Source organism: Ornithorhynchus anatinus, chromosome X5 (assembly GCF_004115215.2).
Source record: "Ornithorhynchus anatinus isolate Pmale09 chromosome X5, mOrnAna1.pri.v4, whole genome shotgun sequence".
Classification (NCBI taxonomy): Eukaryota; Metazoa; Chordata; class Mammalia; order Monotremata; family Ornithorhynchidae; genus Ornithorhynchus; species Ornithorhynchus anatinus.
The window spans coordinates 68590226-68614591 of NC_041753.1; the positions used below are offsets into that span (position 1 = coordinate 68590226).

Below are 24366 nucleotides of genomic sequence, written 5' to 3' on the forward strand. Positions count from 1 at the left end.
GCGATCGAGAAATACGACGCAATGAACGAGTGGCCTAGTGTTTCGTTTGGATGCGATTTAATGCTGATAATTCTGGTATTTGTGAAGCGCTCACTACGTGCAGGGCGCCGTTCTAAGCGCCGGGGAGATACAAGCGGATGGGGTTGGACGCGGTCCCCGTCGATCATTCGCTGTCAGTCAGTCGTATGTATTGAGCGCTTACCGTGTGCAGGGCGCCGTGCTAGGCGCTTGGAAAGCACAATTCGGCAAGAGACGGAGACAATCCCGACCCAACGGGCTCACGGTCTAGAAGAGGGGGGGAGACAGACGACAAAAAAACCTCCCAAAAACCACGTGGGGCTCAACTCCCGTTCTACAGGTGAGGTAACTGAGGCGGAACCAAGGTCACACAGCAGACAAGTTGGGGAGGCGGGATTAGAACCCACGACCTTCTGACTCCCAGGCCCGTGCTCTATCCCTCACACCGTGCTGCTTCTCCGCTATCTACTAAGCACTGCCTTCGTGTAAGGCACCGTACTAAACGCCGGGCGAGATCCAAGCCAATCAGGTTGGGGCACAGTCCCCGTCACTCGTATTTACTGGGCACTTAAATATGTATTATTTATGTATATTTATTTACGCGTGCAGAGCACCGTACTGAGCGCCTGGGAGAGGACGATACAAAATTAACCGATGACCCCCACGGAGCTCCCAGTCTTCGTCCCCATTTTTCAGATGAGGGAACTGAGGCCCAGAGGAGTAAACTGGCTTGCCCAAGGTCACACACAGCAGACGAGTGGCAGAGCCGGCATTAGAAGCCAGGTCCTTCTGACTCCCAGGCCCGGGTTCTATCCACGGAACTATGCTGCTTCTCTTCACTTGTCTGCTGTGGGACCTTGGGCAAGTCGCTTCACTTCTCTGGACCTCAGATCCCTCATCTGAAAAATGGGGATGAAGACTGGGAGCCCCGGGTGGGACGACCCGATTGCCCTGTATCTACCCCAGCGCGTCCAACGGTGCTCGGCACAGAGCGGGTGCTTAACAAATACCTTCATCGTCGCCATCTGACTGTACAGTTAGCTCTGGGCCCCAGCGTCTCTCCTTAATAACCCTCCGTTAGATCCGTCACGCGTTGGGGCGGGAGGGGGGGGTTCGGCAGGGAATGTCGCATCTTTGCCTGGCTTGGGAAACGCGGAACATCACACCCGGCGCTCGGTAAATCCTCCTCCTCCTGTCCGATTGAGCAGCTGTAATGGTGAGGCTGAAGATCGCCTGATAGAAACCAGAAGCTTTCACTCTTCGCCTCCTCCCACCCCTTTTCCGCGCAAAGAAAAATGTAGCGGTGAATGATGGCCAAGAAGCTGTAATTTATTGACAACCGAAAACGCCACACACAGTATCACACGGATTACGAACAGAGCAAAATTCGAATCAACTGTACACAGACAGGCGCTAGCGTTCACATCACGTGTCCAGCCTGGCTGTCGTGCGTTCCGTTAACGCGACGGCCGTATTCGAAGAATCCGGGCTGCTTCGTTTTCCGGCAGTGTCCGATTTCAAACGCGAAGCCTACGCCCCTCCGCGCGCAATCGGACGTTGACTATGCGAAACTCTACAGAAACGAGTCAAAAATAGAGCCTTGTTATGGAAAGTTGCTGGAAAGAGGGCTCGCTGACATTCATAAAAACAGCTGTTTCAATCTTCTGGCACTCCGATTCAGGATCTGGAAAACGTCCTTCATTTGGGAAGTTTTGGGGAAATAAAAAGAATTGAGGGCGCGGCTGAGGCCGGATCCACTACACGGACTTCCCTGACCTCCTCCCCGGCTCTAAGGGAAGGAGAGAAGACAGCTTACGTGTTTACGGACGAGGTTCTCTCCAACTCTACAGTTTACCTCCGCCTACTCGGGAGGCCCAACAAAGGCCACCCACCGCCTGCTCTCCGAGAGCCGGGGGAAACGAACCACAGCCTCTTCGGGGACACCGCGTGCAACCGAGCCGGGAGTCTTTCGGCTTGGACCTAACTCTCCGTCATCTGAAGGCAGATGGCAGAGCGGAGACGGAGACGAAGAAGCGGGAGCAGAGGGAGGTCCTGATAACGGAATAACCCACACGCTGCGGACGTCCCTCGCCTCCTCCGCGACTGGGTTTCTAAGGGGGTAAACGGGGATGAGACATCCTGGCAGAGCTTAAGTAGATGCTTTCGTAAATCTCCCCTCGCTCCCCCCGCCCAATTCTTTCTGCTCTTCGCGTTTGGTTGGTTGACCTTAGCGAAGTGCCCGGCACACAGAAAGCACCCAATGAATACCGACGATCGAGGGACCGGCGGAGGATCTTCCGGCCTTCGGATGGTAAAAACCGAGGCCGAAAACAGAGGGAGACAGAACGGTCAGTCCCGCCGGAACGCGCTCTCCGGATAGGAGGCGACGGCGGCATTCGGAGATGTTCTTCCGCCGACGCGCACCTATCTGGATCCCGCGCCGAGGGCCAGAAACGACGAGCTTTCCTTAGCGGGACTCAACCCCCGCATCCCAGGAGGACTGAATGAACGTGGGACCGCGGGGACCGCCCATTAAAGAGGCTGTCCCCCGGACGCCGACAAACCCAGAGCCACCCCCCAGGGACAAGCAGAAGACGGGGAAATCATTCCAACGAGAAGGATCTTTCAGGCAGGGTAAATTTGTTTTTTCTTTTTGTTCTGAACCGAACAGCGTAAACAGCCCAGCACTTCACTATCGCCATCGCTCGATGCCCCCGTGCGGAAATTCACCACGCCGGTTTCCATTTCCAAAGGTACGAACTTTATTTCCCCAGATTACAAAGGCCGAGAACCTGAAAGAAACACGACGGTTTAGAAAGCCACTAGGAGTATTTCTGGGGCTTAAAAGCAAACGAGCAGTCCTGAGGTCTCAAATGTTAAAACTTTCTCCACACCCACATGTTCCTTTGATGTTTGGATTATTGAATACAAATTCGCTGGACAATTTGTCTTCTACATAGTCCATTTCTGTTCCTAAGAGTGTTAGCTGGGCCTTCTTTTCGATGAACACCCTAATTCCTTAAAGAAGACAAAAGAACAAAAAAAAAAAACCAAACGTTACATGGAATCGGGGGAAAAAAACAACCTACGTCCAACTTGCCAAGGTATAGTAAAAAAAAAAAAACCAAAAAAACAAACCACTTCAAACAGCAGTCACAAACAAAAGTCAAACAGGAAGTCTTTGAATGTCTTGTAGCACTTCCTTGGATTTTCAACTAATGGCCTCTTTCTTCTCCCTCCTCCCTTTCCCTCCCCCGCCCAATCTTGCCATTGTAAACGCTTGTTCCAAAACCACACTCCCTGGCTTGAGTTTCCCATCGTAGTAATTCCACTTGACCAGACGGAGAACCGCACTCCTATCTGCCACCCGACAGCCCAGACTGGAAGTCTCCGTTAGGTTAAGGCGGGAGCCGGAAAACTATTTCCTGCGGTCGTCGGTCCAGAGATACGGGGTCAGGGATACGGGGTCGGGTGGGGGAGGACCACAGCGGTGACAAAATGACAGGCCACCTCACCGCCCTCACCAAAGCCTCAGGTACGACAGTCCCGGCTCGTGTTAGGCGAGATCGGCGGTAAGGCAACCCGACGGCAGCCAGGCAGGCTGCGGGGTTGGGGAAGAGGCTGACGGGGAGAAAAGAAACCAGGCTGAACTGCTTTCAGACAGTTTGCCTCTAAGCTCCCCGTGGGCAGGGACCGTCCGGCGCTCTGCACCCGGTAAACGTTCGACAGATACCGCCGACTGACCGATGGTTCCTTACAAGGTACGGGAATAGTTCTCAACTGTGAATCTTGCTTTCGGATCACTCGTTTCCTTATTTTCTAGACGACGCTCCCGTTCTCTAAACGGATGGGGTTCGTCGGTGAATTCTGTCCGGCGGGATGCCTTCGGACCGACTGACCGAATGCCGGTCCCTTGCATTCGAAGCCGGAACTCGAAGGGACGACGACTAGAGAGTTGAGCCGGTGGTGGGCAGGGAACGCGTCTACCAAATCTGCTACAGTGTACTCTCCCGAGTGCTTAGTACAGAGCTCTGCGCACAGCAAGCGCTCAACTGATAGACGACACAGCTCAGACCGGACCACCTAAGCAGGCTTATGAAGGTGAAGCCGGTACCGTTCAGACTCCCGGGGCCGTCGCTGAGGACGACGTTCGGGCCCCGAAGAGCCGGACTGAAACTACTTCAGTCTGGGGTGTTTCTTTTTTTTTCTTTTTTAAATGGAATTCGTTAAGCGCGTTCGAGGGGCCAGGCACTTTACTGAGGCGCTGGGGTAGATAACGAGCTGATCAGGTTGGACGCAGCCCACGTCCCCCGAGGGGCTCTCTGTCTTCGCCCTCATTTTACAGGTGAGGTAACCGGGGCCCAGAGAATAATGATGATAATAATAATAATAATAATAATAATGAGGGTATCTGTTAAGGGCTCACTGTGCGCCAAGCACCGTTCTAAGCACTGGAGTAGATACGAGGTAATCAGGTTGTCCCACGTGGAGCTCAGTCGTAACCCCCATTTTACAGAGGAGGTAACTGGGGCACAGAGAGGTGAAGCGACTAGCCCAAGGTCACACGGCAGACCAGTGGCGGAGCCGGAATTAGAACTCGGGTTCTCCGACTCCCAGCCCTGGGCTCCATCCACTGGGCCACGCTGCTTCTCCTTTCTTGCCACGGGAGAGGGGCTTCCTGTCGAGTTTAGTATCCCTGCCCCTCTTCATTTTCAACGGTTTTCCTGCATCCCTCCCCCTTCCCGATACCCTGATCTAGCTCCTCCCGCGCCAGCCGGTCCCCCTTGCCCTCTCCACCTCCCCCACAGCTTTTCCTCCATTTGCTTTTCAAAGGCACGGCAGCTGCGCCCCGCCATGCTCCGCCGCCTCGTTTTTCCCTCCCCCCCGACTCGCAGCGCCTCCCGCTCTGGCCCGGACTGAGGCGGTGGCAGGAGGGGAAGCACGGCCTCTGGGTTAAAAAGGAAAAAAAAAAAAAAAGGTTTAAAAAGCCTAGGCCGGCTAAGGGGGAAGAGAGAGATGGGCTGGCCCAGGCAGGCCAGAAGAAGCAGAGAAGCGGCGTGGCCTATAGCGGCTAGAGCCTCGGCCCGGGAGCCGCGAGGACCCGGGTTCTAATCCCGGCTCTGCCACGTGTCTGCGCCGTGTCCCCGGGCAAGTCGCTTCACTGGGCCTCGGTTCCCTCATCTGTAAAACGGGGATTGAGACGGTGAGCCCCACAGGGGACGGGGACTGTGTCCGACCCGACTTGCCCGTATCCACCCCGGCGCTTAAAACGGTGCCTGGCACATAGGAAGCGCAGAGTAGATACCATAAAAAAAAAAAAGGAACCTGTGAGGGCGGGAGGGGGGTGGGGGTCGGCAGGAAAGCCATGCCTGGACCTCGGGAGGGCGGGGCGAAAGGGCGGGGAGGGACTTACTCACCTGGAGAATCCGCGAACGCGGAAAGCCGGGCGCAAATCACCAGAGGAAGTGATTTCCGCCGGGCCGCCGTGGAGCCGCTCTGGAACCAGTCTAACGGGGCCCAAATTTTGAGAGCCGTTGGATGGCTGGCCAACCCAACCGCCGGGATAGGGCGGCACGATCTTTCCCATTCTCAAAAAACTGGAGGTGAGACAACGAAGGAAGACAAGAATTTTCCAGAGGCACGGGTCGACACGGTTGACTCGCAATCTCTCGTAACTCAAAAGGTCGTTTGCTCCAAGGGGACCTCGCCGAGGGAGGGGGCGGGGGGAAAAAAATGCGAACCTCTTCCCTTTGGCATCCTGACGTGCCCCCAGGAAGAGACAAAAATCTCACCTCCAGCAAGACGAAGGGCACACGGCAAGCTAGTTCGGAACCCAGAATGAGAAAACACTCACCATCTTGGACTACTTCTTCATCAGAGTCTCCTTTGGTCTTCGTGTACTCCAAAGTGTACGACAGGCCATTACAGCCCCGGGTGCGGACGCCGACCTTCACACCCACCTGCAAGAGAAGAGGTCTTCTTTAAACCGATCGGTCAGTGGTATCCGTTGAACGCTCGCTGTGTGCGGAGTACTGTACTGAGCGCTTGGGAGGATACGATTTAACAGAGTCGGCTGACGCTCTCCCTGCCCGCGATCGGCTTAAGAGTCTTAGAGGGGCCAGAGACATTAATACGGATAAACGACAGATGCGGACGTGAGTGCTGTGCGGCTGAGGGAGGGGGGAACACAGGGTGAAAATCCAAGCGCAGTGGTGACACGGAAGGGAGTGGGAGAAGAGGGAACGAGGACTTACTCTGTACAGAGCACTGTACTATGCCCTCGGGAGAGGACAATACGAGAACAGGCTCATTCCCTCTCCATTAACAGTTGTTTCTCTGGCCCGAAGGGCCCTGGATAAATCGGTCCCGAAAGGAGCTGGCGGGATAAAGAGCAGGTTTCCAGGCCCCACAGTGAAAAAGAATGACCCCCTAAGTCTCCAATCCCCAAGAAAAAACACTCCGGGGTGGGTGGGCGCTCAAAACTGTAGTTGGAATGCTTGAGGTGAAGGTGAAATTTGAAAATACAATAGCCACAGTAAGAACGATCATCTCTCCCTCCCCTCCTGACCCCGCCAACTCCTTCTTTGTTACCAAATTCCTCAATTTTCAAGTGAGCTCCGGGGGACACGTCCGCTGCGAGACAGAGCTACCGAGAACGGTCCTCTCCGGCCACAAATTAGAAATTCCATTCCGCCTGGCCACCACGGGATCAGTCGCTCGGGGGGTCCGGCAATCTGCAGGGGTATCGTTGCCGGCGGGCATTCGAAACAATTGAAGACTCTAGACTTTCAGCTCGTTACGGGCACTCTGTAAACGCCCGCCAATCAATCGATGGAATCTGCTGAGCGCTTACCCTGTGCAGAGCACTTGGGAAAGTCTAACAGAGTCAGTAGACTCGATCCCCGCCCGCGAGGAGCCTATAGTCGGTCCTCAGAAGAGATGAGGGACAGGGAAAACAGTCGCCTAACGCCTAACCGTCGCTGAGGGCGGGTAACCAAAGGGCCCAGGAGTTCAGGCCGAAAAACTCAATGACTGAAACTGGACCGGGCCCCGAACGGAAGAACGGAAGATTCTACCCCAAAAGGGCCTGGGGCTTACGCTGACCATCACCAGCGTTCAGGATCCTGCTGTGCCGCCCAACAACTGATTTCTAAGAGGAGTTAGACATTCCCAGTCTTCCCAAGCTAAAACAGAGCTGGGGGTGGGGGGAATGTTTGCTCGGCCCAGGCCATGGCCTTTACTTTTATAAACAGGAAGACTCAATTAAGCCGGCAGAGCGAGTGCTAAGAAAGGAATCGAAGCATTTCAACCTAAACGTGAAGCTTCCAGCGGGACAAAGGGCTGAGAAATTTCTGGACGCCACCTGCCCGTTTGATCTCTCCCGAGGAGAGAATCGCTTCCGATGCCTCGGTCCAGGCCGGGTTAGGGTGGAACCATTTTATGACAGCCTACGGATTCCGCTCAGGCCTGTCACAGAGAGGCCTGGGAAAAGGTTAAACCCGTCGGCCTCTGGGTCCTTGGCCCACCCAGACTCACGTGCTACGGACAACGCCCCCCCGGAAAGCAGACGGCTGCGACCGTCTAGGTTTTGGTTCCCGTTCACTAAATAACAGCGGTATTTGTTAAGCGCTTATTATGTGCCGAGCACTGTTCTAAGAGCTGATGCCAACACCGCCCTTCTGAAGGAGGTGGGGGAGGGGATCGGGTAGGTAGGGCGGGCCCATTTGGAGAGGACCCGCTAAAGCCTTGAGTTCCCAGAGTCGGCCCAAGGTCCTAAGTAGAGGGGATTAGTCCCCCTCCCCCCCCCCACAGCTCAGTGCTATCCCAGGTTACCATTCGTAAATAATTAAAATAATTATGGTACCTGTTAAGCGCTTACTATGTACCAAGCACTGTTCTAAATGCTGGAGCACTGTTCGTCAGCTGCTCTGAGAAGGCCCCGGGGTCGTCGTGCCCGCAGCGGCTCCATTTTAGTCTGGATCACACCTCGGTAGTTCCACGGGACTTCAGAAAGCAGCCCTGAAATTTCAAGCACTTCTACGCTCGAGTTTAAACCTGTCCGTTACACCACTTAGACGAGACCCCCCCCACCCCCCGGACGGCAGGAAAATCCCAGGTTACGTTCCAGTCTGTCCTAGCAGCGTTGGGGTACGGTGGCTTCCAAAATTCCCTCTCTGACGCTCGGGGGAGAATCGTCACGCCGTCGGTCGTACTTACATTTTCAGGTTTGTCTTTCAGAAGTTGCTTTATCTTATTTACGGCTGACGGGGTCTGAAAGAGGAAAAGCAGTGTTGAGTGGGTCTTCAGAGAAGATGGGAAAACTCGCCAAGGCTTTTCTCTCGTCTGCTTCCGGGGACCACGTAAAATCGATACTTGGCGAAAAAACACCGGCAGTTAAACCTTCCGACTGCACCTTGGGCTCCGACTCCACTTCTTTATCAATCAGTGGTATTTAATAATAATAATAATAATGATGATGGTATTTGTTAAGCGCTTACTATATGCAAAGCACTGTTCTAAGTGCTGGGGGGATACAAGGTGATCAGGTTGTCCCCCGTGGGGCTCACAGTCTTCGTCCCCATTGTACAGATGAAGGAACTGAGGCACCGAGAAGTTAAGGGACTTGCCCAAAGTCAGCTGACAAGCGGCGGAGCCGGCATTCGAACCCATGACCTCTGACTCCCAAGCCCGGGCTCTTTCCACTGAGCCACGCTGCTTCTAGTGAGCGCTTACTATGCGCAGAACACTGCCCTAAGCGCCTGGGAGAGTACGACACAGACTTAGCAAACACGTTCCCTGCCCGTAACGAGCTAAGGGTCTAGAGTCTTCACTGTTTCGAATGCCCGCCGGCAACAATACCCCTTCGGTCAATCAATCGATGGTATTTCTCGAAAGCTTACTGTGTGCAGACCACTGTCCTGAGCGCTTGGGAGAGTACAATACAGTAAAGTTAGGAGACATGACCCCTGCCTACAAGGACCTTATAGTCCACGGGCTACTAACGAGAGAGTTGGTTTGGGCAAGTCACTTAACTACTCGGTGCCTCAATTACCTCATCTGTAAAACGGGGATTAATAATAATAATAATAATAATGATGGCATTTGTTAAGCGCTTACTGTGTGCAGAGCACTGTTCTAAGCGCTGGGGAGGATACAAGGTGATCAGGTTGTGCCACGTGGGGCTCACAGTCTTAATCCCTATTTTACAGATGGGGTAACTGAGGCACAGAGAAGTTAGGTGACTTGCCCAAGGTCACACAGCGGACAAGTGGCTGAGCCGGGATTTGAACCCATGACCTCTGACTCCCAAGCCTGTGCTCTTTCCACTGAGCCACGCCGCTTCTCTAAAGACCGGGAGCCTCACGTGGGACAACCCGATTACCCTGTATCTACCCCAGCGCTTAGAACAGCGCTCGGCACATAGGAAGCGCTAACAAATACCAACGTTATCGTCATTATTAAGCCTCACAATGTAGCTGTCCATTAGACTGCGGCTTGTCCCAAGCAGTCACTGCGGCCCAGAAAATTGCTACAAGTTTAGAGTTGCGGAGAACATCCTCGTTCCTCCTTCTCCACCCCCACACAGAAATAAAAAATAAAAATAAATGTTGGTATTTGTTAAGCGCTTACTATGTGCCGAGCACCGTTCTAAGCGCTGGGGTAGACACAGGGGAATCGGGTTGTCCCACGTGGGGCTCACGGTCTTCACCCCCATTTTACAGATGAGGTAACTGAGGCACAGAGAAGCGAAGTGACTCGCCCACAGTCACACAGCTGACAAGTGGCGGAGCCGGGATTTGAACTCATGACCTCTGACTCCAAAGCCCGGGCTCTTTCCACTGAGCCTCGCTGCTTCATTATCACTAACAGTAAGAATAACTGTGGTATTTGTTAAGTGCTTACTATCTACTAAGCACGGTACCGCCCGCTGGGGTAGGTACAAGATCATCAGGTCCCACGTGGGGCTCACCGTCCAAGCAGGAGGGAGAACAGGTATCGAAGCCCCATTCTGCAGATGAGGGAACTGAGACACGGAGAAGTGAAGCAGCGTGGCTCGGTGGCGAGAGCCCCGGGCTTGGGAGTCGGAGGGCGTGGGTTCTAATCCCGCCCCCGCCACTTGTCTGCTGTGTGACTTTGGGCAAGCCACTCCGCTTCTCGGTGCCTCAGTTCCCTCATCTGGAAAACGGGGATGAAGACTGTGAGCGCCATGTAAGACAACCTGATTACTTTGTATCTATTCCGGCGCTTAGAACAGTGCTCGGCACAGAGTAAGCACTTAAATACCATCATTATCATTTATTAAGTAAAGTGACTTGCACATGAGCAGGTACGCGACGGAGCCGGGATTAGAATCCTCTGACTCACGGGGCCATGTTAGACTAGACCGTGCGCCCGTCAAAGGGCAGGGACCGTCTCTATCTGTTGCCGATTTGTACATTCCAAGCGCTTAGTACGGTGCTCTGCACATAGTAAGCGCTCAATAAATACTATTGAATAAATAAATACTATTGAATGAACGTTCTTCCCATCAGACCGCGTTATCTGCCGTTACTGAGCGCAGAGCACCGTACTGAGCACCGGGAAAGAATACACAGGTGGGAATTGGAGGGCTCAAAATCCGATAACTTAATTTGTTTGTATCTACCCCGGTGCTAAGTACAGTGCCCGGCACGCAGGGAACGCTCAACAAATACCATAATAATAACAATAACAGTAATAACGCTTGCCGGGTTTCGATTCTTAATGAATTTATCAAAAGTATTCCCGACATGTTTCCTGTGGGCAGAGAACTGTACTCATCAATCAGTCGCTTAAAAGCATTTATTAAACGCTTACTGTGCGCAGAGCGCTGTACTGAACGCTTGGGAGAGGACAATACAACAGAGTCGGTAGACACGATCCCTGCCCACCAGGAGCTTCCAGTCTTGGGGGGGGGGGGGGGGAGACAAATTACAGATAGGGGAAATGACAGAGTACAAGGATATGCGCTGTGGGCGGAATATCAGAAAAGAAAAATGGTATTTTTTAAGCCCTTACTATGTGCCAAGCACTGCTGTAAGCCCTGGGATAGATACGAGACTATCGGGTTGCCCCACGTCTTAAACGGGGTCTGAATCCCCATTTTCCAGATGAGGTAACTGTGGCCCAGAGAAGTGAGGTGACTTGCCCAAAGGCACACAGCTGACAAGTGGCGGAGCTGGGGCGAGAACCCACGACCTCTGGCTTCCCAGCCCGTGCTCTTTCCACCGAGCCACCCTGCCTCTCCGTCAAGTGATTTTAGGGGTGCAGATCTAAGTGCGCGGGTGAGGCAGAAGGGAGAGGGAGTAGGGGAAATGAGGGCTTCGTCAAGGAAGGCCTTTGGAGATGTGATTTTAGGAGGGCTTCCAAGGCGGGCAGAGGGATGGGCTGTAGGAGAAGCGCTCAGTACGGTCCTCTGCACACAGGGGGCACTCGGTAAACACGACCGACTGAACAGAATGAAAGGGGGGGGGGGGGGGCCGTGGGTGATGGGGTCAGCAGAGGGTCAGATGAAACCGAATCAGTGAGTAGGCTGGCGAGAGAAGAACAGAGTGTGCCTGATGGGCTTGTACTGCAATTGAATTAGCAGACGCGGCCCTTGCCCTCCAGGAGTAAAAAGAACAGGATAATGGGACACAGATTTCATTTACCCTGGGAGGGCCACCGTCCTCGTACTTTCGGGATTCTTCGGTTCCTAAGGAACACGACTTATTCTAAATTGCCCTGTGTGAAACAACATGCCCCTCGCTGACAGAGGATTTTACACAAAAACCGAGAGCTTCAATGAGGCATCCTTCTCCACTTGTAAATCTCGGCCGCCCTAGTTACGGCGGGCGCCTTTCAACTCAAACCGTCCCCATACCTCTTAAAGCGAGGTTGCTGGCGGGTTAAAAATAGGAGCGGTGGGAAAAACACTTGAGAGAATCGGAGGAGGAGGTCTAGAGAGGCCAAAGAGGACAAACAAATGGAGGTAATTGCAGCGAGGATGGAAACAAGCCTCCCCCGCTCTTCAGAAACCGGTTCTCAGCATCCCATCGCCAATCCCCAGATGAGGCTGTTTTTCACCCTGAGGGTGTTCTTCTGTTTCTGGGTTCCCTGCTTCTGTTTCTGGGTTAAACGTGTGTAAAGGCAAAAGGATTCTTTCCTAGGTTCCCCAGCCCCCTAAATCAAGCCCTTCCCAAGCAGCCGGATGTACCCCATGATATCTGCAGAGCCTTCACTAAATTAAGCGCTCTCTACAATGTGGAGTCGTCGTGGGAGGGGAACGTGTCTGTTACACTGGACTCTCCCAAGCTCTCAGTACAGTGTCCAGCAGACAGGAAGAGCTCAGTAAATACCACTGACTGACTGTGTGCCAGAGCGCTCTCCTAAGCGCCGGGGTGGATTCGGGTTAATCGGGCCGGACACGGTCCCTGTCTTACCCGGGGCTCCCGGGCTAAGTAGGCGGGAGAACGGGGATTGAACCCCATTTTACAGATGAGGCAAGCGAGGCCCAGAGAAGTGAAGTGACTTGACGGGGTCACTGGGCAGGCATCCGGCGTAGCGCCGGGTTGAGAACCCAGATCCTCTCACTCCCACGCCCCGGGTCTTTCCTCTAGGCCGTGCTGCTTCATCGCCTGCCCTTTATCGTGAAAGGACGGTAAAATAAATTTAAAGATGGGGACAGGAAAAGCAATCCATGGGTCTGGGTGTCACGCTGAGAACCTCGGCAAGACCCCTCTAGACTGTAATCTCGTTGTGGGCAGGGAATGGGTCTGTTCACTGTCACATTTACTCTCCCAGGCGCTCGGTACGGTGCTCTGCACACAGAGCGCGCTGAATAAGTACGACCGACCGACCCAGTCGGGTACCTTCTCCGGCCCTTCGCTATGCTGGGTCGGCACTGCTCAGACCCCGACGAGTAAGAGGGGCAACTACGATGAGATGGGCCGGTGAAGACGCTCGACCAAAACCCCAAGGGCGCCGTTTACCCGCCGCTCAACCGATGCTATGTACTGAGCTCCTGCCGAGTAGCGGGCTCTGTACCGAACGCTCGGAAAAGCACAACGAAAGCACGACGCGGGCTACCCGGCCTCGAGGAGCTTACACGCGAAACCGGACCGCAGACTCCCTCTGCCTAAAGTAGCCGGAGCGGGAGGAATCGGGGGTATTTCTTGAGCACTTACGGTGTGCTCCCTGCCCGCCAAAAACTCCCGCTCCCTTCCGCCTCACCCCCGCACCTGGATTTCCACACTTTCTTGCCCCCGTCTTCCGCTCCTCGGCACTTACGTCCTCATCCGCAATTTATTTCTTTATATCAATGCCCGCCTCCCTCTCTAGACCGTAGGCTCATGGCGGGCAGGGATCGTGTCTACCGACTCTGTGGAGAAGCGGCGTGGCTCAGTGGAAAGAGCACGGGCTTTGGAGTCAGGGCTCGTGAGCTCGAATCCCAGCTCTGCCACTCGTCGGCCGTGTGACCGTGGGCGAGTCGCTTCACTTCTCCGCGCCTCAGTTCCCTCATCTGTGAAATGGGGATTAAGACCGTGAGCCCCACGTGGGACGACCCGATTCCCCTACGTCTACCCCGGCGCTTAGAACGGTGCTCGGCACATAGTAAGCGCTTAACAAATACCAACATTATTATTATTATTACTGCACTCTCCCAAGTGCTTAGGAGAGCGCTCTGCACACCGTAAGCACTCAGTCAACGCGAGCGATTGACTGATCGATTGAAAATGCAAGTTTTGTCGGGCAGGAAGATTCGAAGACGAATATTTTCTCGGCCACACTGTGATCACCGCAAACCCCTTTCGTCATTACAACATTAAGGCAGAATTGGGACTTAGTCCCGGAGTGGGTCACTTTGGTTATCAATCTATTTTCAGGCCCTGACAATTTTCTACCACAGGAAGTTCCCCGAGCTTTAGAAAACACTCCAGATTCGCAGACGTGGGAGCAAACTGCCGAGTTAAATAGCTGAAGAGGAGTTTTGTTTCTTTCCCTTTCACTGACTTCAAACAAAAAACCAAGATCAACGCGCCATACCAAGGAATGCAAATGCAAATCAAGCCTTTGCCTCTGACAATAAAGTGCGGGGTTTGGTTCTTAGCCCCACACACCCGAGGAAATTCAGCATAATAGCTCTAAAGGCCTCCGGGACTTGGTTCAGACACAAGTTACAAGCAATAGCAAACCCAGTTCTCTCATCACCTTGTCTCGAATAGACGTGGTAATCTTTTCAAGGGAATCAAGATGCAATCTACTGTGGGACTAAGACCCTTTTTGACCCAATTAAAATTTTTTTTTTTGGCCTTTACAAAAGCTGAATGAGAGAACACAGACACAGAAGAGCCCATTAGGACGGAAAATCTTAACTGGGGACTGCTGAAGAGATATTGTGAAGTGATTTCTGAGGAACAGTCGACGCCCGTTTTCTTCACTTCATAACTGAAATTACCTGCATTGATTTCGCACCTCTGACCTCTCAAGACCTCCTTCTAAGATCCCGAGTCTCTAATAAGTATTTTTCCCCATGCCTACTTCTATTCTTAGCAAAAGCAGGATATCATTTTTTCAACTGTGAGAAAAGGTACAGTAACTAGAAGTCTCTCATTAACTACCGTCTCTAAGCAACTCTATTCAGTCGAATTTATCCAAGAGCACGACTCATTAGAGGTTCTTAGAAGCTCCTTAATAATGATAATAATAATTGGGGTGTTTGTTAAGCGCTCACCATGAGCCAGGCACTGTAATAATAATAATAATAATAATGTTGGTATTTGTTAAGCGCTTACTAGGTGCCGAGCACTGTTCTAAGCGCTGGGGTAGACACAGGGGAATCAGGTTGTCCCACGTGGGGCTCACAATCTTAATCCCCATTTTACAGATGAGGTAACTGAGGCACCGAGAAGTTAAGTGACTCGCCCAAAGTCACACAGCTGACATGTGGCCGAGCAGGGATTTGAACCCATGACCTCTGACTTCAAAGCCCGTGCTCTTTCCACTGAGCCACGCTGCTTCTCTACTAAGTTCTCTACTGCACTGTACTAAGCGCTGGGGTGGCCACCAGCAAACTGGGTCGGACACAGTCCCATGTGGGGCTCACAGTCTCGATCCCCATTTGACAGATGAGGTAACTGAGGCTCACAGGAGTGAAGTGACTTACCCAAGGCCACACAGCAGACAAGAGAAGCAGCGTGGCTCAGTGGAAAGAGCACGGGCTTTGGAGTCAGGGCTCATGAGTTCGAATCCCAGCTCTGCCACTCGTCGGCCGTGTGACCGTGGGCGAGTCGCTTCACTTCTCTGGGCCTCAGTTCCCTCATCTGTGAAATGGGGATGAAGACCGTGAGCCCCACGTGGGACGACCCGATTCCCCTGTGTCTACCCCGGCGCTTAGAACGGTGCTCGGCACATAGTAAGCGCTTAACAGATACTAACAGTATTATTATTATTATTAAGTGGCAGATCCGGGCTTAGAACTCAAGGCCTCTGACACCCAGGCCCGGGCTCTATCCACAACGCCTCTCGGTATTTTCTACAGACTACTCCTCAGACTATTTCCTTTCTGCTGACCGTCGGAAAGATCCTTTCTGAATGTACTCCAAATTCAATCCGTCAATCACTCCATCAGTGGTATTTACTGAGCGCTGACTGTGTGCAGAGCATTGTACTCGGTGCTTGGGAGAGTACAAACCAACGGAGCTGGCGGATATGTTCCCCGCTCGCCAGGACCTTACGGTCTAGCGGGAGGGGGGAGACGACAGACATTGAAATAAATTACCAACAAAGACAGGGGTGCTGTAAGACTGAGGCCGGGGTGAATGTCAAGTGCTTAAAAGGGACAGAGAAGCAGCGTGGCCCAGAGGAAAGAGCACGGGCCTGGGAGTCGGAGGACCCGGGTTCCGATCCCAGTTCCGCCACTCGCGCGCCCTGTGACCTTGGGCAAGTCATTTCACTGGGCCTCAGTTTCCCCAACTGCAAAACGGAGAGACAATCCCCGTCCTCCCTCCTATTCACACTGTGAGCAGCCACGCGGGACCTAGTTATCTTGTATCCGTCGGAGCACTCAGAACGGTGCTTGACACAGAGTAAGCGCTTAACAAATACCACCATTAATTATCTATTATGGATTCCACGTAAGGGAGAGGGAGTGATTCAATTCAGTATTAGAGATGGAAACTCACTGTCGACAGAAATAAATAAAATATGACGTATAAAAAGACATAACCAGCGACCCTCTCCTGTTCTTAACTCTAATTCTTATCTGTAATACATTTTCGGGCCCGTCTCCCTCGCTCCGCCGTAAACTAGCGGAGGGCAGGGATCGGGGCTACTCGTTTTCCTGTGCTCTGCCCTCAGCAGACGCTCAGAGAAGCAGCATGCCTTAGCGGTTAGAGCACGGGCCCGCGGGTCGGGTGGTCACGGGTTCGAATCCCAGCTCCGCCACTTGTCTGCCGTGTGACCTTAGGCACGTCACTTCACTTCTCTGGGCCTCGGTTCCCTCATCTGTAAAATGGGGATCGAACCCCACGCGGGGCAGGGACTTTGTCCAACCCAATTTGCTTGCATCCACCCCAGCGCTTAGTACAGTGCCCGGCACATACTAAGGGCTTAACACATGCCATCGCTATTCATTATTATGCTCAGAGAAAATGACCGAGTGACCCGAACACCAGGCTTTTTGCGACCGAGTCTGGCAACGGCAGATCGGTCGCAAGGACAAGGGACTCGTTCCTTCCAACTATCAGTTAGGCCGTCGCCTCTTCAAGGTCTGCATCTCCGGCAGAGAAAGCCTTCCCCCGCCCCCCCCCCCCCCCCCCCCCCCCCCAGCGACTCCTCTGCGGATAGGGTCCCCTGTGGCTCTGCGGGGGGACGGGTGAGACCATTCCAAAGAAAAAGCTGGATGTTTTGGATTTCCTGCTGCGTCCCCACAACGGCAACCGTTTGCAATCCGGGTATCCCCCAGTCAGTCTCCCCGCTCTTAAGCCCAGTCCGCCCATGTCTTCCAGCGGGCCTCTCCATCTCGCCGCCATCCGGCCTGGAAGGCCCTCCCTCCTCATATCCGACGGACGATCGCTCCCCCCGCCCCGCTTCGAAACCTCATTTTAGGCCCAGCTCCTCCAAGAGGCCTTCCCCGACCAAGCCCTCTTCTCCCTCTTCCTTCCGCATCTCCCTGACTCGCTCCCTTCGTCCGGCCCCCCCCTCCCAGCCCCACGACGTTTACGTCCCTATCTGTCATTTATTTCTATCGGTGTTTGTCTCTCCCTCTAAACTGTAAGCTCCCCGTGGGCGGGGAACGTGCGATACTTTTATGCTGTACTCTCCTAAGCGCTTAACGCAGGGCTCTGCACACGGGAAGCGCTCGATAAATACGGCCGACTGACCGATTCAAGATTCGAGGACACTCTGTGTACCCCGTGGGCCCTTCACGCGGATTCAACTGCCACAAAGGGCAAAAAGGCCAGCGCCGGCTCCCTGGCCCTGAAATCGTTCATCTGCTTCATTAGTGAAGGGTGTCCCGACCCGACAGCCCCATCCCCCCAGAAGCCCCATCTCGGACAGGGCACGGGTCTGCCGATTCTGTGCTACCGTCCCCTCCCGAGCGCTTAGTACCGCGCTCTGCACATAGCGGGAGCTCGATAAATACCACCGGCTGTCTGACTGACCGATCTCGTCCAGCCAGCTCCTTATGATCGGGTGTAGCAGCAGCGTGGCTCGGTGGAAAGAGCCCCGGCTTGGGAGGCAGAGGAAGTGGGTTCGAATCCCCACTCTGCCGCTTGTCGGCTGTGTGACCTAGGGCAAATCACTTCACTTCTCTGGGCCTCAGTTACCTCATCTGGAAAATGGGGATGAAGACCGTGAGCCCCGCGTGGGACAACCGGATCGCCCTGTATCTATCCCGGTGCTTAGAACAGTGCTTGGCATATAGTAAGCACTTAAAGACCGACATTATTATTATTATTATTATGATGTGTCTGTTTATTGTTGCGTTGTCCTCTCCGAAGCGCTCGGTCCAGTGCTCTGCACACAGTAAGCGCTCAATAAATACGACTGAATGAATCCCAGGGTTTTAACTCGTGGCGTTGTGGATCGAGCCCGGGCCTGGGAGTCAGAAGGTCACGGGTTCTAATCCCGGCTCGGCCCCTTGTCCGCTGTGTGGCCTTGGGCATGTCACTTCACTTCTCTGGGCCGCAGTTACCTCATCTGGAAAATGGGGACTAAAACTGTGAGCCCTCTGCGGGACGGGGACTGGGTCCAACCCGATTTGCTGGGATCCACCCCAGTGCTTGGTACAGTGCCTGGCACAGAGTAAGTGCGTATCGAATACCACAATTATTATGATCATTATTAAGGAGCTTCCAAGAACCTCTGATGAGTCATGCTCTTGGATACGTTAGGCCGAAGAAGAGTTGCTTAGAGACGGTAGCGGATGGGAGACTTCTAATAATAATGTCGGTATTTGTTAAGCACTTACTATGTGCAGAGCACTGTTCTAAGCGCTGGGTTAGATACGGGGTGATCAGATTGCCCCACCTGAGGCTCACAGTCTTCATCCCCATTTTACAGACGAGGGAACTGAGGCACAAAGCAGTTAAGTGACTTGCCCAGTCACACAGCTGACAAGTGGCAGAGCCGGGATTCGAACCCATGACCCCCGACTCCCAGGCCCGTGCTCCTTCCACTGAGCCACGCTGCTTCCCCAATAACTTCTAGTTATTGTAATAATAATAATAATGTATTTGTTAATCACTTATTATGTGCCGGGCACTGTTCTAAGCGCTGGGGTGGATACAAGCAAGTCAGGTTGGACATATAGTCCCCGTCCCACCTGGGGCTCACAATCTCCATCCCCATTTTCCAGACGAGGTCACCGAGGCCCAGAGAAGTGCAGTGACTCGCCCAAGGTCAGCAGACCAGTGTCAGAGCCGGTGCTTTGTCCTTTTCACAGTTGAAAAACAGGATGATTCTGCTTTTGGTAAGAAGAGACGGAGGTGTGGGGGAAAATACTTAGCAATTGATAATAACCCAGCCAAGTAAACAGAGGGAAGTAAACTAGGGAAGCAGCGTGGCTCACTGGCAAGAGCCCGGGCTTGGGAGTCAGAGGTGGTGGGTTCTAATCCCGGCTTTGCCAGTTGTGGGACTCTGGGCGAGTCACTTCCCTTCTCTGGGCCTCAGTCCCCTCATCTATAAAATGGGGATGAAACCTGTGGGACAACCCGATCACCTCGTATCCCCCAGCGCTTAGAACAGTGCTTTGCATAGTAAGCGCTTAACAAATACCACCATTTTATTTTTTCCCCCCCAGAGGTTGGAACGGTGCTTGGCGCTTAACAGATATGATGAGGGTTATTACCACTATTCTCCGGGCCTCTGTGACCTCGCCTGTGAAATGGAGATCGAGACTGTGCGTCCAACCCGATTGGCTTGTATCCACCCCAGCGCTCAGTACGGTGGCTGGCACATCGTAAGCGCTTACTAAATACTACTGAAAAGGAGGGGGGAGGGGATGGTCCCCGGAGCCGCACAGCCTGCTGGGAAACGTAGTCGCTGACAGCCCTTCTCCCCTCCCCCCTTGCTCGTCAGCTGTGTGACCTTGGGCGAGTCACTTCACTTCTCTGGGCCTCAGTGACCTCCTCTGGAAAACGGGGATGAAGACTTCAGCACGTACTGAACGCTTCACAAATAGCAACATTCTTCTTCTCTGCCCGCTGGCAACCAACCGGCCGACCTCGTCGGGAGGAGCGAACCCCGTCGCTCCCGACTCCGCCCTAACGGAGGCGAAGCAACGTGCCGGGCCCGCGGCCGGCGGACACTCACCAGAGTGAGGGCGGCCCGGGAGGCCTGCAGCTTTCGCTTGCTCACAGCCCGGACGGTGGCTCGCACCAACGAGGCGGACATCTTCTCCCTCGGCCGCCGCCGCCGCCGTCGCCCTCGCTCCTCCTCCTCCTCCTCCCCCCCCCGCCCCCTCACCGAGGCCGCCGCGTGCCGCGAGCCCCGCCTCCCTCGCGCCACAAAGCCCCCTCCCATTGGCCAGGACCTGGTGATCGACGGCGGCCTGACGTTCGATCCATTCCATTCTACGTAGGTCGGGGACGTGGCCGGCGGAGGGAGGCGCGCGGGCATGCGCAGCCGCGCCGTTGCCGGGGGCGCGAGCGGGAGCGCGAGCCGGAGGGCCGGGCGCGTGGCCCGTGGGGACTGGCCTGTCTTAATAATAACGTTGGTATTTGTTAGGCGCTCACTGTGTGCAGCGCACCGTTCTAAGCGCTGGGAGACATACAGGGTCATCGGGTGGTCCCACGTGAGGCTCCCGGTTAATCCCCATCCCTTCATTCAATAGTATCTATTGAGCGCTCACTACGTGCAGAGCAGTGGACTGAGCGCTCGGAACGAACGAGTCGGCGACGGATAGAGACGGTCCCCGCCCTCCGACGGGCTCACGGTCCGATCGGGGGAGACGGGCGGACGAGAACGACGGCGATCGATAGAATCGAGGGGAAGAACGTCTCGTAAAAACGATGGCAAATATAAATAGAATCGGGGCGACGTCCGTCTCATTAACAAAACGAATAGGGTGATGAAGATACGGACGGTCGAGCGGACGAGTACGGTGCCGAGGGGAAGGGAGAGGGGGGAGAAGAGGGTTGAGCTGCGGAGAGGTGAAGGGCGGGTAGAGGGAGCAGAGGGAGAAAGGGGGGAGCTCAGTCTGGAACCCATTTTCCAGATGAGGTCACTGAGGCCCAGAGAAGTGACTCGCCCACAGTCACCCAGCCGACGAGTGGCGGAGCCGGGATTGGAACCCGTGACCTCTGACCACCCCCCCAAGCCTGGGCTCCCTCCATCGAGCCACGCTCTTTCTCTAAGCGTGTCTTAAGCGCTTGCTAGGCGCCAAGCGCTGTTCTAAGCGCTGGGGGGGGGGGGAGATACGACGTCATCAGGCGGCCCCCACCTGGGGCTCACGGTCCTGATCCCCCTTCGACAGAGGAGGTCACCGAGGCCCAGAGAAGCGACTCGCCCAAGGTCACGCAGCAGACGGGTGGCGGAGCCTGCGCTAGAATTCATTCATTCATTCAATCGCATTTATTCGTTCGATCGTATTTATTGAGCGCTTACTATGCGCAGAGCACTGGACTAAGCGTTTGGATCGGACAATTCGGCAACAGACAGAGACGATCCCCCGCCCGGCGACGGGCTCACGGTCTAAACGGGGGGAGACGGACAGCGGAGCAGAACGGACTAGAATAATAAGGATGGCGTCTGTTAAGCGCTTACTATGTGCCAAGCGCTGTTCTTTGTCCGTCCGTCTCCCCCGATTAGAGCGTGCGCCCGTCAGTGGGCGGGGACCGTCTCTATCTGTTGCCGATCTGTCCATTCCAAGCGCTTAGTACAGTGCCCTGCACCTAGTAAGCGCTCAATAAACACGAATGAATGACAGAATGCTCTAAGCGCTGGGGGCGCGGGGGCCGGGGGGAGGATACAAGGTGATCGGGTCGTCCCACGTGGGGCTCGCGGTCTTCATCCCCGTTTTCCAGAGGAGGCCACTGAGATCCAGAGCGGTGAAATGACTGGCCCGAGGTCACCCAGCCCACAAGCGGCGGAGCCGGGATTAGAACCCGCTTCCCCTGACTCCCGAGCCAGGACTCTTTCCGCTGAACCACGCTGCTTAGCGGGAGAGCAGAAGAGAGTCTTTTTCTTTCTTTCTTTCTTTCTTCTTTTTCAGTGGTCTCTGTTAAGCATCTACTGGGCGCCAGGCACTCCCTTCGTTCAGTAGTATTTATCGAGCGGTTACTAGGTGCAGAGCACTGGACTAAGCGCTCGGAATGCCCAATTCGGCAACAGAGAGAGACGATCCCTGCCCGGTGACGGGCTCACGGTCTAGAGAAGCAGCGCGGCTCAGTGGAAAGAGCCCGGGCTTGGGAGTCGGAGGTCACGGGTTCGAATGCCGCCTCTGCCACTTGGCAGCCGTGTGACCGTGGGCGAGTCGCTTCACTTCTCTGGGCCTCGGTTCCCTCATCTGTAAAACGGGGAGGAAGACCGTGAGCCTCACGAGGGACGACCCGATGACCCTGAATCTCCCCCAGCGCTTAGAACGGTGCTCTGCATACAGTAAGCGCTTAACAAATACCAACGTTATTATCATTAATCGGGGGAGACGGACGGCAGAGCAAAACAGAACGAAACAGGAACGAGACATCATCGAGATAGGGAAATAGAACCGAGGGGATGTACACCTCATTAACAAAATTAATAGGGTCATAAATGATATATGTATATATATAAATGAGCACAGTGCTGGGGGGCGGGGCGGGGAGCGGAGGGAAAAGGGGGCGGCTCAGTCCGGGAAGGCTTCTCGGAGGAGGTGAGCCCTCACCTATGAACTCTAGCGAGCGCTGGGGTAGACAGAGGCTAATCGGATCGGACCCGATCCCCGTCCCCCGTGGGGCTCACGGTCTTAACCCCCATTTTACAGACGAAGGAACTGAGACCCAGAGAAGCGACGGGACAGGTCACCTAACAGACAAGTGCCGATGCTGGGATTGGAACCCGGGTCCCCTCTAGGCCGTGAGCTCGTTGCGGGCGGGGATCGTCTCGCTTTATTGCCGTCTCGTACTTTCCCGAGCGCTTAGGACAGCGCACAGCGAGCGCTCAGTAGATACGGCTGAATGAAGTCCCGATTCTCAGGCCCGGTGTCTCTCCGCGCTGCTTCGTCGGGAACGACGGACGGGCCGCGGTCCTGAAAAACCCGCTCGGAGAAACGATAACAATAATGACGACGATAGCGTTCACGAAGCGCTTACTATGTGCCTGCTGCCCCGGGGTGGATACGATACGATCAGAGCGGACACGGTCCCTGTCCCCCATGGGACTCCCCGAGTAAAGGAAGAAAGGTGTGCTTTAATCCCTATTTCGTGGAGGACTAAAACGAGGCCCAGAGAGGTATTCACTGAGCGCTTACTGTGTGCAGAGCAGTGTACTGAGCGTTCGGAAAGGACGATTCGGCAACGGGGAGAGACGATCCCTACCCAACAACGGGCTCCCGGTCTGGAAGGGGGGCGAGGGAGACAACGAAACAAACAAGGGAGACAGGTGTCATTCATTCAATAGTATTTGTTGAGCGCTTACTACGTGCAGAGCACCGTACTAAGCGCTTGGAATGAACGAGCCGGCAACAGATAGAGACGGTCCCTGCCGTCTGACGGGCTTACGGTCTAATCGGAAGTGTGTCACGAAAGTCACACGGTAGGCAAGACGGAGTCGGGACCCGGGTTCCAATTTCGGCTCTGCCAGTTGCTGGCTGTGTGACCCTGGGCAAGTCACGTCACTTCTCTGGGCCTCGGTTTTCCTCCACTGCAAAATGGGGAGTCGATACCCGTTCTCCCTCCTACCGAGGCTGTGAGCCCCACGCGGGACAGGGACTGCATCCAACCCGATTAACTTGCAATCATCAGAGTAATCGTCCGCGGGACATCCGGCAAGCGCCGTTCTGAGCAGCGGGGCGGTTACGAGACGATCGGGCCCGTCGCGGTGGGCTCCCGGTCTGAGTCGGAAGGAGTGTGGGCGTTGGGCCCCCCATTTTACAGAGGAGGAAACTGAGGTGCAGAGAAGTGGAATGAGTCGCCCAAGGTCACCCAGCAAGCGGGCCGCAGAACCGGGATCGGAAACCACGTCGTTTAGCTTTCCTGCGCCTCGGTTTCCTCGCCTATAAAATGCCTATCCTCCCCCCCACTTGGTCTGTGAGCTCCACGTGGGACAGGACTGGGCCCGATGATGTCGGTATTTGTATCTGTTAAGCGCTCACCACGTGCAGAGCACTGTTCTAAGCGCTGGGGTAGTCACAGGGTCATCGGGTCGTCCCACGTGAGGCTCGCGGTCTCAATCCCCATTTTACAGATGAGGGAACCGAGGCACGGAGAAGCGAAGCGACTCGCCCACGGCCACACAGCCGCCGAGCGGCGGAGCCGGCATTCGAACCCGTGACCTCGGACTCCCAAGCCCGGGCTCTTTCCACCGAGCCACGCCGCTCCCAGGCCGCTCGCCTGATCCCACGGTACGACATCTACGGGAGAAGCGGAGCGGTCTAGTAGCGGGTAGAGCGCGGGCCTGGGAGTCGGAAGGATTTGGCTTCTAATCCGGCTCCACCGCGTGCCCGCTGCGTGCCACTGGGCAAGTCACTTCACTTCTCCGTGCCCCAGTTACCTCGTCTGTAAAATGGCGATCAAGATCGGGAGCCCCATCCGGGCCGGGGACCGTGTCCAACCCATCTGCATGTACCCGCCCCGGCGTTCGGGACGGTGCCTGACACGGAGCGAGCGCTTAAGACCACAACGGATGAAACGCCACCGCGCTTATCAT

At 54.8% G+C, this 24366-nt stretch overlaps 1 protein-coding gene across 1 annotated transcript; it reads right to left on the minus strand.

The window, feature by feature from the left end:
- Window positions 1–1326: 1326 nt before the first annotated feature.
- ISCA1 (iron-sulfur cluster assembly 1) lies at window positions 1327–19964 on the minus strand. The gene is made up of 4 exons (XM_001511449.4): window positions 19834–19964; window positions 8236–8289; window positions 5873–5978; window positions 1327–3036 (listed from the first exon to the last, which is right to left on the minus strand). The coding sequence occupies exons 1-4, from the start codon at window positions 19912–19914 to the stop codon at window positions 2888–2890; spliced, it is 390 nt and encodes a 129-aa protein (XP_001511499.1). The 5' UTR covers window positions 19915–19964; the 3' UTR covers window positions 1327–2887.
- Between the last annotated feature and the right edge of the window lie 4402 nt (window positions 19965–24366).

Excerpts from the sequence above, each read along its gene's own strand:
- ISCA1 (XM_001511449.4), bottom strand. The coding sequence starts at position 19,914 with ATGTCCGCCTCGTTGGTGCGAGCCACCGTCCGGGCTGTGAGCAAGCGA. Across the intron at positions 5,979-8,235 it reads TGAAAGACAAACCTGAAAAT|GTGGGTGTGAAGGTCGGCGT; the intron begins GTAAGTACGACC and ends CTTCTCTTGCAG. Across the intron at positions 3,037-5,872 it reads TGAAGAAGTAGTCCAAGATG|GAATTAGGGTGTTCATCGAA; the intron begins GTGAGTGTTTTC and ends GTCTTCTTTAAG.